General features: G+C 45.4%; 1 protein-coding gene across 1 annotated transcript in view; it reads right to left on the reverse strand.

Annotated features, from left to right (window-relative positions):
* STAG1 (stromal antigen 1) overlaps positions 1–15,447 on the reverse strand; it is a 383,395-nt gene that overhangs the window by 19,229 nt on the left and 348,719 nt on the right. The window contains exons 28-29 of the mRNA XM_026649889.2: positions 13,990–14,118; positions 2,889–3,094 (exon numbers count right to left, since the gene is read on the reverse strand). Coding sequence (XP_026505674.1) covers positions 2,889–3,094; positions 13,990–14,118 — 335 coding nt within the window. The remainder of the gene's footprint in view (positions 1–2,888; positions 3,095–13,989; positions 14,119–15,447) is intronic.

Raw genomic sequence — 15,447 nt, forward strand, 5'->3', positions numbered from 1 at the left:
CTCTGTTTACAATGGAAGTGGAGGAAAAGAACTCCAGACAGCAATTGCAGACAGAGCGTTCAATGAGCCTACAAATGAAGGGAAGAAGGAAGATGGCTAGCTGGAGATGCAACCAGAATCAACCATGAGTTTTTTTAACATGGGAGAGACTAAAGGATGCTTGCTTGCACTGCGAAGAGAATGAACCAGAGGGAAGGGAGAGATTGAGAAGAAAGTTGAGGGAGACGATTACAGCGTGAGCGAGGGAGATCAGGAAATGGGATAAAGTTGCTGGGGCAGGCGGGGGGATTAGAGGAGAACAGACAAGAGATCTGTTTCACTGATGGGGGAAAGGAGAAGTAAGCGATGAGAGGGATTAGGAAAGGAGGGCAGGGAAGGGAGATTCCATTGGATTTTGTCATTTTTCTCATGCCTTTTTCTTTTTGGGCTTAACTGTTGCCTGCTTGTTCCTGAATTTACCATAACACGAATGCCATTGAAGCACCTCTGCCATTCAAATTTATCTCATAGTCTCTTTTCAATTCCTCCTTTGTGCTTGATTTTCTTTGGGCACTAAGTAATGCCAGTGGAAATCCATACAGAGAGCAGATTTGTGTCGAGAATCAACCATATATAGACTCCTGACCAGACTGTCGGCTGCGTCTGTCCCAGATCTGGCTGAGCTCCCCCTGTTGGATACTCACCAAACTGCTGTGAGGCGATCCAAACTGAATCCCTGTGTTCTTTAAGCCTCCAGAGCCTGAACAGACTCCAGGCACTGCTCCTGTCTGGGATCCTCTAACACATCCTGAGCTGAGACCCCAAGGTCCAACTGCCTAATCACTGGCAGAGGCCACTCAATCCGATCTGCTGCCCTAGGCAAAACACCGCCCCCTCCCAACTCCTTAAAAGTTAGCCTTGGACTCCTAGTGTCTTCCCAGATGCTACTACCCCCACCCCCAAACTTCATGCAGCTGGGTTGGAGAGACCCCAACGTGTACCCTTTCCAGATAGGTTGGCACCAGGTGCCCAGGGCTCTAAAGGGGAGCAAGCCCCTGCTCAGCCACAGAGGGACGTGGGCATCAGCAGAGGACAGCTTCCAGCCCATTGAGCCCAGGTGAATTGGCAGCTTGGATGCCCATCCCCCTAGCACAGGAGTTGGCAGGCTCCTTCCCACTGGGCAAAGTCAGAGTCTCTGCATCTTGGCCCCCACACACTGGCCCAGCCCACACCAGGCTGCCCCAGCCCAGCCCCTTGTCCCCTGCACTCCACACCACCATCCTACCCCCTGCACTCTCAGCCTGCAACCCCACTGACCCCCCACTGCATCTCCACCCCATCGTAGCTCACACCCCCTGCCTGGCCTTGGTTCCCAGCAACTTTTCTGGCTCATTAATCCTAGAATTGGATCCTAGTATTCAATACCTCAATCCTGAATCTTGTGGCAACCTGCTATTAGTCAATTGTTATGATAAAATTGGCTCGTTATTTCTACTTTCTCTTTCAAGGGTCAGCTTGTAATGATTTTCTTCTGCCTAGCATGCTCCCAATGGTTTTTTAGATCTTGTCTACACTACCGGGGTAAGTCGACCTAAGTTATGCAACTCCATCTACGTGAATAACATAGCTGGAGTCGACTTACTGCGGTGTCTACACTACAGTGCGTCGACGGGAGAGTGTCTCCCGTCAACTTACCTTTCTCTTCTCGTTCCGGTGGAGTACCAGAGTTGACAGGAGATCGATCTGCAGTCAATTTAGCGGGTCTTCCCAAGACCCGCTAAATCGACCCCCGGTGCATCGATTGCAGCAGCATCGAACCCCAGTAAGTGTAGACATGCCCTCAGTTGCAATTTGGAAAGGAGTAAGCTTTTTTGTAAGTCCTCTGTATAATTTCTGAATATAGAAACTAACACAGAGGGAACTAATAGAGACTTTGACTGAAAACCTGCTATGACTTTGCAAGAGTGTCTGTACCTGAAGGTTTTAAACCTCATTTCATCTATACAAAAGCTGCCTTCACAGCAGGACTCAGAAATGTCTCTAAATGAAGATCAAGGCACAGCAATACTCTATTGATTTTGTCTTTAGGTTTGATGCCCACTTTGGGAAAGCAGTCCTGCAAGCATTGCTTAGGAGGGGATAAGGTTACTGTTTGATACTTCCCACCTGAGTTCTCTGTTTCTTTGGAATCTTAAAATGGAACTTAGAGTAGATGGAGACAAGGAATGGGTGGCGCTCGGGATGTCGGCTCCCTATATGCCATTATGTATGAACATGTGGATCCTTTATGAAGCATGTGTGGGGTCGCAATGGACACTGTTTTCTAGATGGCTCTGTAACAAGGATGAATGTGCATCCAACAGATGTAGCTCAATACAGACCATCACCTCCAGGAACTAGATACTAGTAAGTCACCTTTCTCTAAAGTTTTACTAATTTTTATATTTTTCCTTTCTATCATTTTTCCTATGTTTTTGCCAAAATGTCAGGCTATGTCAGAATTTAGCACTTGGGTTTGTGTGGCAATGCTAGTGAGAGAATGTAATTTCCAGATTGGAACAAGTTAGAAAACAAGTTAGAAAAACAGAAATCAGAGGGGGAACAAGCAGTGGGGCTAACATGTAACTTTGTAATCATATACTATCTCCACGCTAAGATCAAATGCTTTTAATGGTTCTGGATCTGCAAATCTCAGCATATATCCCCAAGAGTGGGGATACGTGTAAACAATTTCATAAAGAAAAAGAAAAATCTACAGGAATTTGTAAAACAAGATTTTTTTTTAATCAGTGCAGTGTGTATGTGTATATTTCAGTGTCAACTCCAAAGCTAGACAGAACTCATGAAAGAAAAGAAGGGTTAATTAATTTAATGTATTAATTAAAGGCATAATGTAAAGCCATACATACCCTCCACCCTTTTTTTGTGAAGTGGAGGTCGTCCTTTCTTATTCCTCACTGAAGATGCTTTGCTGCTACTACTTCCGCTGTTCACAGACATCCTGTCGTCTTCGCCCCCAGTAACTAGTGAATTTCTATAGGAAATCAGTGGAAGCCATACATCTTCCCTCCTTTCCATCATCTGTTCTGTCAGGAACTTCTCCAAATATGAGTGACTGTGAAAACAGAAGACAATGTGTAAAATAACTTTCTGTGCATCATTTCCCCTCTGCCCAACCCCTAAGGGGCCCTCTCCACACTTTTATCTTGAGGCCCTGAAGATCTCCCATGCTGTTTCTTCCTATTTTAATCCTACAAACACATGCTGGCAAGGCACCATCTTTCTGACTGAAGATGACTCAATAAAATTCACTTCAGAACTAGTTAAAACAGCTGCTTAACTGTCTACAAATATTCCCTGAGGAACAATGCAAAGTGCTCTTTCCCACATAACACACCCATAGTGGTCTGAAATCATTCACCACATTTATACTATACCTGAATGCTATTTCTAGTCTCAATCCCTAATACGATCAACATACATATTCCATCCAGGTAAACAGATGGATTGAATTTGGCAATATTCTGAGCACTGGCATACTTTTTTCAGAGGAACAGTGAGAGAATTATTTTCTCAAACACAACCAATTATTTTGAAATTAAAGATATTGAGAATCTGTAGGCACTGGAGCCCAATTGTTCCTGCTGGAATTCATACATACTTGCCATACTTTTGGGAAAAAAATTGAGGGCCTGTTCTCCAAATTAGATCTCCACCAACTACAAGTTTTTGTGTATATTCTGGTGAACTTCAGGCTTTTTTTGGTCTGTCTTTTTCAATTATTTAACCATACAATCTAAAAACAGCCAGTCAGATTAATATGATAATCCATACAAAAACTATTTTAAAAAAGTATTGTTACACTTGTGAAGTCAAGCACTCAAAAGCTAGGAAATCCCAGAATTGAGGATGTCTGTGCAACATTAATTCTGTTCTTTTGAGAAATGTATTATGATACAACCTTTAATTACATCATCATTTAACACAACACCCCTGGATGTGTCATTTGTAGTGAGGTCCAAACCCAAGACTTCTGGAGCTACAAGTATGAACGTCTATTGCCTGAGCTACACGACCCAACTAGAGTAGTCAGGAGGGCGTTAAATTAAAAACAAGCGTGGAGGGTGAAAAGAGAAAACAAATGAGCACTCATTTAGCACAAAGTCAAGATGTTGAGAACAAAATTAATCAAGACACCAAAGGAAGTGAAGAGAAGAAATTTTTTAATTGCCTCCCCACCAATGCTAGGAGCCTGGATAATGAACATAAGGAACTGGAATGGCTCATTTATGAGCATAAATTCAACCTAATTGGTATTACAGAAATCTAGTGGAAAGGTTCACATGACTGGAATGTTAAAATCACTGGTTATAACTTATTTAGGAAGGAATGAGGAACAAAAGAAGAGGGGGAGAAGCACTCTATGTCAAAAATTGCATTACCAGTTTCTGAGTCACTGATGACTTGGAAGCAAATAATCTTGCATGCTTATGATCAGTGTCCTAACAGATAAAGCACAAGATGGTGTCTGCTAGTGATCACCAAATCACACTAGATAACTGGACAACTGACTCCTTACGCACATATCTATAATGTGTAGGGAAAAAAGCTGCGTGATTATGGGGAACTTCATCTGTGTGGCACGCTAGAGGTCTCATGCTGCCGATGCTAAAGCACTTCAGAATTTCTAAAAGTTATAGATGTAATTATAGATTATAGATACACTTCCTAACGCAAAAAGTGCTGAATCCAACAAGAGGAAATTCTATAATACACCTTGTCTTGTAGCTTAGGTACAAGTGACTATGATTTGATCACATTTGTTATGTTCAGCAGAAAAAAGTCCAAATAAGTAATATATATACTTGGTGCTTTAAAAGGGCCAATTTCACAAAGCTCAAAACAACTGATGAGCCAAATCAGTGCACAAAAAAATGTAAACAAAAAGTTTGAATAATAACATGGGAATTGTTTTAAAACATTTTAATAGATGTCTAAAAAGGCCACAGTCGAGAAAGAAAACCACACTCCTTAATAACATCAACTTGGGTTAGAAGGAAAGTGAAATCAAAAGACAGTTACCTGTTCTGTAACTGGTGTTCTTCGAGACGTGTTGCTCATGTCCATTCCATGTTAGGTGTGTGTGCTCGCCACATGCACCGGTGCCGAAGTTTCCCCTCAGTGGTGTCCATAGGGGACCAGCTCTGGCGGTGTCCGTATGGTGCGGTATAAGGGGCGCCGCCGGCTCCCCCCACCCTCAGTTCCTTTTTGCAGGAAACTCTGACAGTGGGGAAGGAGGGTGGGTAATGGAATGGACATGAGCAACACATCTTGAAATACACTAGTTACGGAACAGGTAACTGTCTTTTCTTCTTCTTCGAGTGCTTGCTCATGTCCATTCCATGTTAGGTGACTCCCAAGCAGTACCAACGGAGGTGGGCAGGAGTTCATGGATTTGTAGTTTGTGACACAGCTCTGCTGAACCCAGCGTCATCTCTGGCCTGCTGGGTGATGGCGCAGTGTGCTGTGAAGGTGTGATGGGAACGTGTGCCAGGAAGGCTGCCGAGGACGCTTGCCCTCTCGTTGAGAGGGCCTTCACCAGAGGTGGCAGTTGGACCTGCACCAACTCATAACAGGTCCGGATGCAGGAGGTAATCCAGTTAGAGATCCTTTGAGAGAACATCAGAAGGCCCTACATCCTGTCCACTGTCGCGATGAAGAGTTGCGTCGACCTGCGGAAGGGCTTGGTATGCTCCAGGTAAATGGCCAAGGTACGGCGAAGTCCAGGGCGTGCAGCTGCCTCTCCTCATTGATCTTGTGTGGTTTAGGACAGAATACCGGGAGGAAGATGCTCTGGTTGATATGGAAGGAAGACACCACCTTCGGCAGGAAGGCTGGGCGGGGTCGCAACTGTATCTTGTCTTTGAAGAAGACCGTGTAAGGTGGCTCTGAGGTCAGGGCTTTAATCTCCAACACTCGTCTAGCCAGTGTCACTGCCACCAGGAAGGCGACATTCCACAATAGGTGGGAAAGGGAACAAGAGCCCAAGGGTTCAAATGGCAGACCCATGAGTCTGGAGAAAACCAGACTGAGGTCCCACTGTGGGACAGGATCCCTAACGGGAGGGAAGAGCCTTTCGAGGCCTTTCAGGAACCTGATGTAAATCTCCTGCGAGAACACCAATCTACCCTGGATCGGCGGATGAAAAGCCAAGATGACAGCTAGATGAACCTTGATAGAAGAGAGGGCCAGGCCCTGATTCTTCAGGAAGAGAAGATATACCAAGACTGACTGCAGAGAAGAGCGCTTCGGGGAGACGCTATTCTCAGACGCTCAGTGGGAGAACCTTGTCCACTTCGCCAGATAAGTCACTCTAGTGAAGGATTTTCTACTTCCCAAAAGGACCTGCTGCACCTCCCTGGAACAGGCTTGCTCCTCTGGGTTCAACTATGCAGCATCCACACTGTGAGGTGGAGGGAGGAGAGGTTGGGATACAGGAGGCGACCATGGTCTTGCAAGAGAAGGTCCGGACAGTCAGGCAGCGGCCACGGGGAGGCTACTGCCAGATCCCACAGTGTGCTAAACCAATGCTGGCGCGGCCACGCCGGGGCGATCATAATGACTTTGGCCTTGTCCCTCTTGATTTTTGACAAGACTCTGCTGACGACTGGGATGGGCGGGGAGGTGATAGGCTTCCAGGTGGATCGCATGTTGGATGCAGAAATCCCATAGGCGGAGTGCCTCTTGACAGAGGGCCGACGAGCGCACTCTCCCTTGCCTGTCGATGTAAAACATCGAGGCCGTGTCGTCTGTCAACACTCGAACCACTTAGCCCTCGAACCACTCAGCCGGATAACTGTGGGAGGAAAACCGCGCAGGCGAGGCGAGCCGCCCTGAGCTCTTTGACGTTTATATGCAACGTCATCTCCTCTGCGGACCACATACCTTGCATCCGCATCGCACTGAGGTGCGCTCCCAGCCGAGGTTTGAGGCATCTGATATCAGCGATACCAAAGGACGCGGGCTGTCGAACAGAACTCCATTGAGGTCTGTTCCAGGGTAGGTCCACCACTGCAACATGGTGAGTACCTCTGGTGGGATGCTGACAACCTTGTCCAGGTGATCCCTGGATGGGGCACAGACTGTAGCCAGCCACTGCTGGAGGGGTCTCATTCGGAGCCTCACATAGCAGATGATGTATGTGCACCCTGCCATGTGGCCCAGCAGCCGTGGGCAGACTCTTGCCGTTGTGAGAGGAAACGCAGAGACTCTGGCGATGAGGTTCCTCATCGTCTGGAACCTGACGAGCGACAGAAACGCCTTCGCCCTCGTGGAGTCGAGGACCGCCCGATAAACTCTATTCTTTGCACAGGGACCAACATTGATTTTTCCTTGTTTATCAACAGGCCCAGTCTCCTGCACGTGGTCAGCAGCATCCTGGACCTGGGACCTGGAGTGACCTTGACCAGCCAGTCATTGAGGTACGGGGCAGGTAGATCAGGATACCTCGATGCCTGAGGTAAGCTGCCACCACCAACATGCATTTTGTGAACACCCTCTGTGCCATTGCAAGGCTGAAGGGGAGCACCGCAAACTAATAATGCGTGGATCCCACTGTGAAGCAGAGGAAGCATCTGTGTCCTTGAAAGATCGCTATATGAAAGTATGCATCCTTCAAGTTGAGAGTGGCATACCAGTCCCCTGGATCGAGGGAGGGGATGGAGGAAGCCAGGGAGACCATGCGGAACCTCAACTTCTTGAGATACTTGTTGAAGTCTCGCAGGTCCAGGATAGGCCTTAGGCCCCTTTTGGCCTTTGGAATCAGAAAGTAACGGGAGTAGAACCCCTGGCCTCTGAAGTCTAGGGGGACTTCTTTCATGGCCCCCGCCTGCAGCAGGACTTGCACCTCCTGATGCAGTAGACTCTTGTGAGAGGGGTTCCTGAAGAGGGACGGGGAGGGAGGGTGTGATGGGGGGGTAGAAACCAATTGGAGGGCATAGTCCTGCACCACAGTATTGAGGACCCAACAGTCCAAAGTTATAGACGCCCAGGCTGGGAGGAAAAAAGAAAGGCTGTTGGAGAAGCGGAGGGGGTCAGGATCCAGGACAGTGGCTGGAATGTCGCCCTCAGGCACACTCTCAAAATGCCTGCTTCGACCCCTGCTGGGAGTGGGAAGAGCTGGCCTGTGCCGAGGTAGAGGGCTGCTGGCCCTGACGACGTTTATAGCCCTTGCCCTTCTTCTGGAAGGGCTATTGCCTAGGCTGGCTGCGCTGCTGGTGGGGAGGCTGCAGCTTAAACGGCTTCCTCTGCTGCCCCGGGGTGTATAGGCCCAGGGTCTTGAGCATAGTGCGCGAGTCCTTCAGCCCACATAGCTTATCGTCTGTTTTCTTCACAAACAAAGCTTGGCCATCGAAGGGGAGGTCCTGGATGGACTGTTGGATCTTCACCGACAAGCCCGAGGACTGCAGCCACGCTGCCCTCCTCATAGTTATGGCTGAAGCCATGGTCTGTGCTGCAGAATCAGCCGTGTCTGAGGCCACCTGCAGTGCCGCCCTCGCCATTCCCTTCCCCTCTTCCAGGATGGCCTGGAACTCTTTTCTGGGATCCTCCAGCAGGAATCAAGAAACCTGGCCATCGATTGCCAAATATTAAAATCATAGAGGCCCAATAGGGCCCGATGATTCGCCACCCTCAGCTGTAGGCCTGACGACAAATAAACCTTTGTCCCAGAAAGGTCCAGTTTCTTTGCCTCTTTATTTTTAAGAGTAGCCCCTGGTTGTCGCTGCCTTTCCCGCTCATTGACTGCAGACACCATTAAAGAGTTTGGGGCAGGATGGGTATGAAGATATTCATACCCTCTTGCAGGCACATAAGTACTTGTGCTCCGCACGCTTGGAGATTGGGGGTAGTGATGAGGGTCTGCCAGAGGGCCTTGGTAATCTTAGTCACCCCTTCATGTACTGGCAGTGTGACTTTTGCCGGGGCTGCTGAGCTGAGGATGTTGAAGAGGGTGTCCGAGGGCTCCTCTAGCTCCTCAGTTTCTAGTACCAAGTTTGAGGCTACCCGAACTCAAAAGCTCCTGATGAGCTTTGATATTGTCCTGGGGAACTATAGGTGGGGGTCCCATGATGGCCTCATGAGGGGACGAGGAGGAGGATGCAGGTGCAGCAGGTGTCACCGCCTGTGATCTGCTCAGCAGGGCCGTCTTCCCCTGTATGTTGCATCTGGGGGGGTTCCAGGCACAGTGGCCTCCGTCTCAGGCGGGCGGGAAACCGTGGCCGAAGGCTTGTTGGAGCCTCCCAACATTGATTTATGCCCTTGGGATGGGCTGTGGGAACCCCCATGGATTCCAGGGGTGCCATGGCATAGGCCATTGGCCCTGGGCCCATGATAATCCTGATGGTGCTGCAGGGAGGACCGGTGCGGTCAACGGAGGACCTTGACCCGCCTGCAGGGATTCTTGGTGCGACTCTGAGCCCTGAGATGGAGGGCCGTGTTCCGGAAACCGGGACCGCACCGAGGCTGACCAGGTGTCCTGGTCCTGGCCGCGTCCACCTCCATGCTCCAAGTGGGATCCGTACATTGGCAACAACCCACCTTATTGAGATCCCAGTGACCAGCATCAGCATTCGGTGTATCCGCGGCAGTACCCCGGTGATATACACCGCGATGTCGAGTGTCGACGCTGGTGTGGCGACCAATATCTGTAGGCCGGTGACCATTATTGAGAGTCCTGATGGGGACTTTCGCAGGATCGGTGTCATACTGAAGGGGAGTGGCTATAACGCTCCCGGTACAAGGGTCACGGGCTCGTGTGTGCCTCGGTAGGTCTATGCCACACTGCCGGTGACTGACACTTGGAGCCCGCAGAGTGATGGCTGGAATCTGGAGACCGGCACCAAGGGCTCCAACTAGTAGGCAGCCCTACGTCCAATGCACGGTGGCTGCCAATGGGTGAGTGGTGGCTGCCAGTGGGCGAGCGGTGGCGGGATGCTCCCTGAGGTGGCGAGTGAAGCTGCACTGACGGGGATGAGGGGTGGTCCAAGAGCAGGCTTACCCCGTGATTTGGGAGCTACCATCACCGGTGTGGGTGGCACCAGGAGGGACAAGATATCCTGCATCACCTGCAGGACCTCTGGCATCTCCACATGCCGGGATGGGCTAACCCGCTCAACTTGGAGGTGATGAGCCGCCCTTCGTGGGTCTAGGCTTGCCTCCCGTCCTCTCCTGCCCTTGCGAGCAGGAGACTGACCTCTCCCAGTCTTCCTCTTCTTGCTGGCCAGTGCCGGGGAGGTGGATTTTTGCCTGTCCGACGATGGTACCGGTAGAGTGCTCCGCACCGAAGCCGTGGTGCTGTGTGCAGAGTCCGATCGCGGCTGCTCCGGTGCCGGTGTCAGCGCCGACTCCATGAGAAGCCCCTTTAAGTCGAATGTCCCACTCTTTCTTAGTGCGAGGCTTAAAGCTCTTACAGATGCAACACCTGTTGCTAATATGAGACTCCCCTAAGCACCTTAAACAACTGGTGTGGGGATCACTGACCGGCACAGGCTTTTTACACTGGTCACAGTTCTTAAAGCCCATGGAGCGGGGCATGCCCCATCCGGGACACTACAACTAACTAACTAACAACACACTAAGGGAACTAATACTAACTGATATGACTATTTACTACAGAAAGTTCAAAACTAACAGATCTGGAGAAGGAAGGTTTGCTGAAGCAAAGGAACGTTCCAGCACCGTCACTGGCGGTAAGAAGGAACTGAGGGTGGGGTCCCCTACGGATACCTCTGAGGGAAAAACTTCTGGCACCGGTGCATGTGGCAAGCACACACCTAACATGGAATGGACATGAGCAAGCACTCAAAGAAGAACTATAACATATATTTAAATATAAATATAATTAATGGAAGAAAGGGGAATAAATATAATGAATATTCATACCAATGAAAATAAATCTGAAGGTATGAATTGTAGAAAAATAATAAGGGAAGCAAAAGTATTAGAAATATGTGGCCAGCAGAGTTACAGACATTAAGAAGGAGTTTTTTAAGTATTTTAGAAGCAAAAAGAATCCTAACAGTAGTATTGGTCCATTACTAGATGGAAATGGTAGATCTGTCAATAATAATGCAGAAAAGGCAGTAAATATTTCTGTTCTGCATTTGGGAAAAAGTCAGATGATGTAGTCACACCAAATGATGATGAAATACCTTCTATACCACTAGTGTTTTAGGAGGATGTTAAACAGCACCTACTAAAACTAGACATTTTGAAATCAGTAGGTACAGATAGCTTACATTCAAGACTTGTAAAAGAGCTGTCCGAGGAGCTCTGGCCTATAAATGCTGATTTTCAGTAAATCTGGGGACAATGGGGAAGTTCCAGAGGAAAAGTGGAAAGTTAATGTTGTTATAATATTTAAAAAGAGTAAATAAGATGACCCAGGTAATTACAAACCTGTCAGCCTGTCATCAATCCTGGGCAAAATGTAGGAACAGCTGATATGGAATTCAATTAATAAAGAATTAAAATAGGGTAATATAATAAATACAAATCAACATGGGTTTATGGAAAATAGACCATGTCAAACTAACATGGTAACTTTTTTGATGAGATTACACGTTTGGTTGACAAAAGGTAATAGTGTTGATGTAATGTACTTAAGACTTCTGTAACACATTTTATATGGTACTTGTACACGATATTTTGATTAAGAAACTAGAACAATACAAAATCAACATGGCACACATTAAATTGATTAAAAGATGGCTAACTGATAGGTCTCAAAATGTAAATTGCAAACAGGAATCATCACTGAGCAGGTGTGTTTCTAGTGGGGTCCTGCTAAATGCTATTCAACATTTTAATCAACAACCTGGAAGAAAATGTAAAATCATTACAGATAAATTTTGCAGAACAAAGACTGGGGGAAGGGCAAACAACAAAGAACACAGGTCACTGATAAAGCGTGATCTGGATCCCTTAGTAAGCTGGGTTCAAGCAAACAGCATGCATTTTAATATGCCCAAATGTAAAGCCATATATATAGGAACAAAGAACACAAGAGATAATTACAGAATGGAGGACTTAATCCTGGGAAGCAGAGACTCTGAAAAGGGCTTGGGGGCCATGAGATAATCAGCTGAACTTGAGCTCCCTGTGCGACCTTATGCCCAAAAAGCACTAATACGCTCCTTGGATGCATAAACAGGGGAATATTATGTAGGAATAGGGAGGTTATATTAATTCTATATTTGGCACTGGATGACTTCTACTGGAGTATTGTGTCCAGTTCTGGCATCTACAATTCAAGAAGAATGCTGATAAATAGAGAAGTGTTCAGAGAAGAGCCACAAGAATGATTACAGGATTGGAAAACAGGCCTTTTAATGGCAGACTCAAGGAACTCAATATCTTTAGCTTAATGAAGACAAAGTTAAGGGATGACTTGATTACAGTCTACAAGTACCTATATGGGAAACAGAAATTTGATAATGGAGGGCTCTTCAATCTAGCAGACAAAGGTATAAGATTCAAAGGTTGGAAGTTGAAACTAGACAAATTCAGACCAGAAACAAGGTGCTCCTCCATTGGGAAATGGAGACAGTCTCTGTCACCAGATGGAGAAGGTTCACTGGGGGCATGATGGAGTGATTTCTCTCGTGATTAAAATCCTCAAATAGGCAAATACCTCCTTCACTCTGGACATGGCCTTTAAAGTCTGGGCCTACTAACTTCCCTAGATCAATCAGTCCTTCAGGAAAAGAATCACACAAATTCCATCACAAGGCAGGGCAGCTGACATTAGGGCATTTTGCATACTAGACAAATGCACCAGTTTAATTAAATGTATTTGAAATTCAATGTAGCTAAACTGGTGTAAACTCCTAATATTTAAACTGGTTTAAGCCTCTCTTATATTAGCTTAAGTTGGTAATTTACTGATGCAAGCTAAATTGACATAAACAAAGTTTAAACTGGTTTAAGTGTGTTTATACTAGAGGTTTCACTAGGCTAACTAGTTTGATTTTTTCTTCTTGTACAGATCAGGCCTATGGTTTTCACAATGATAAATTGAAAGGGAAGTGGTCTTTACACCAAATGAACTGATAGCACACCTGAGAATTTTTTGGCAAAAAGGACCAACTCGGACATGCACAGTAGATAGGTATCCCTTAGATCCACTGAGGTCAGAAATCCTCTAGACAGATCTTTGCAATCACAAATCTTAAGGACCGAATCTTGAATTTCTGATCTTTCACAAAAACAGACAATTCCGCTGTAAAAGAGGAATACATTTTTGATGTAATCATTGACTCCTCACTTTCCTTAGACCATATCCAGGCTGTGACTGAATCCTGATGTTTCTTTTTCCACAATATATTAGAAATCCCACTCTTCCTATCTGTCTTGATGCTTGATGGCTTGTCCTCATTCTATTAATTTCCTGCCTTGACTATTGCAACATCCTCTCTCCTGTCATCTTGATACCCCCATCTCCTGCTTATAGCCTTTCCAAAATGCTACCACTAAAATAATCGTCCTTACCAATCATTCATATCACATCAACCCTCTCTTCGAATCTCTTCATTTGTTCCTCCGTATCCATTGCCCTGCATATCAAATTCAGCCTTCCTGCTCTAGTCTTCAGGGTCAACACCATTCTGCCCTATCTAGACCTACATCAATGGTTAGGCAGCAACTGAGTTGGAGTTTTGCAGATTGCTGTGGAGCCTAAAGCTGGGACACAGACACTTAAATTTGGGTATTAGGTGCATAAAGTACTTTGTGGATCAGGGCGTAAAGCACTGATCCTGTAATCATACACAGGGTTAAGTTTAAGTTCAAACATTGGCTTCAGTGGGACTACTCATATGCACAGGTATACATATTTGCAGGACCAGGCCCTTTGATTGCAAATACCTTAAAGCACACAGTTTAACCACCCACCTCAATGCTGAATAATACAGTTTAGCAAAGCCCATAACAAGGCAACAGAGTATCACTTACACAGTCTTTTTGTCCTGCCGCAAGAGTTTAGAAGAAAATTCGCTAAGCACTTCAAGGAAAGCAAGGTTAGGAGGTGGATATTCTTGTCCTTTTTGATTCTGGTATTTGAAGGCAAATTCTATGCCATCTCTATAGTAAAGAAAGATGTAAAATGTTTACAATTTTGTGAACAATTTCCTGTACTGCTGTAAGCTTTTTATTCCTTTTAAGAGTCTCAAAAACTTTTTTAGTTCTAGTGCCACAAATACAAAATACAGATTTTATTTTTAAAGAAATAGATAGGGAAGTCAAAGGAACTTTTAAAATTTATAACATTTTCAGTGACATATCAAACACATACAATTGGCATCTGTGGATTTTACTCTCTCTCTTCCATCTTTTTAATCTAACTTATTTTTTTCTCTTTTCTCTTCTCTCTTTATATTTTACTCTTCATCTTTTCTGTCTCTTTTTCTCTGTTCATTTCTTTCCCGTCATCCTGAAAACAGCTTGTGTCAAATTAAAATAAGTAAAGAAATGCTAAACATTTAAGAAAATATTTCTAATATTATTCCAGTAGTTCAATTTAGTACACTAACTAAAACACTTTGCGCTCTTTTACATGCAGTACTTAATCATTCTGTTTATAATGGAAATACATTATAACCTTTAGCTATAGAGACAAAAATAAAAGTGCAACATATTGTATTTTTATTTATTATATATTACAAACACAAAAAGCTACTTTAAAAGAACATTATTAAGGTTGCAAAGTCAAACACTCAACAGTTAAGGAAATGTCATTTATTACAGTTGCTTGTGCAACCTTAATAGGGACTGTGTGTGTGTATGCATAATGGTACAGCCTTTAATAACACATGCATTCATCATGTGACTTTGACCTCATCAACTGCACTCTGTCCGCCAATGTTTCACTCCTCCCAGAATTATTCAAACATTACAAACTTCTGAGGAAATTCAAACTGCTACCATATTTAAAAAATCAACCTCCACAAAAATGTGGGAGAATCATATGTGGAAATTCTTTCTTCACACCTAATTAAAATACTCTGTGGTACAGGATTGGCAGTGTGACCCTGCAAGTCTAGAAAGAGAACTTCTATACCAAAGGGAGATTCCCATCTTTCCAGTGAGTCGAGGCATTTGCTCATAGCCTTGGGTGGTTCTGAGATAGTGAACTTTAAAACTATAACATTTTTATGTGTGGAAAAGTTAAGCTCATTTTAAGAGGTAATTTAGATATACCACTTTTTCTCTCCCTCCGAACCAGATACGCCATGTAGTTGCAGCTGTGCTGGTCCGAGGATATTAGCGAGACAAGGTGGGTGAGGTGACATCTTTTATCAGAAATTGGTCCAATAAAAGGTATTACTTCACTTACCTTGTATCTCTGAACCATTTAGTTAGATAAAAGAAACAGTCCATATTTTTAAATTAAGTCTCCAAAACATTTCTAAA

This window comes from Terrapene carolina, unplaced genomic scaffold, assembly GCF_002925995.2.
Source record: "Terrapene carolina triunguis isolate 2854851 unplaced genomic scaffold, T_m_triunguis-2.0 Scaffold88, whole genome shotgun sequence".
In the NCBI taxonomy this organism is placed as follows: Eukaryota; Metazoa; Chordata; order Testudines; family Emydidae; genus Terrapene; species Terrapene triunguis.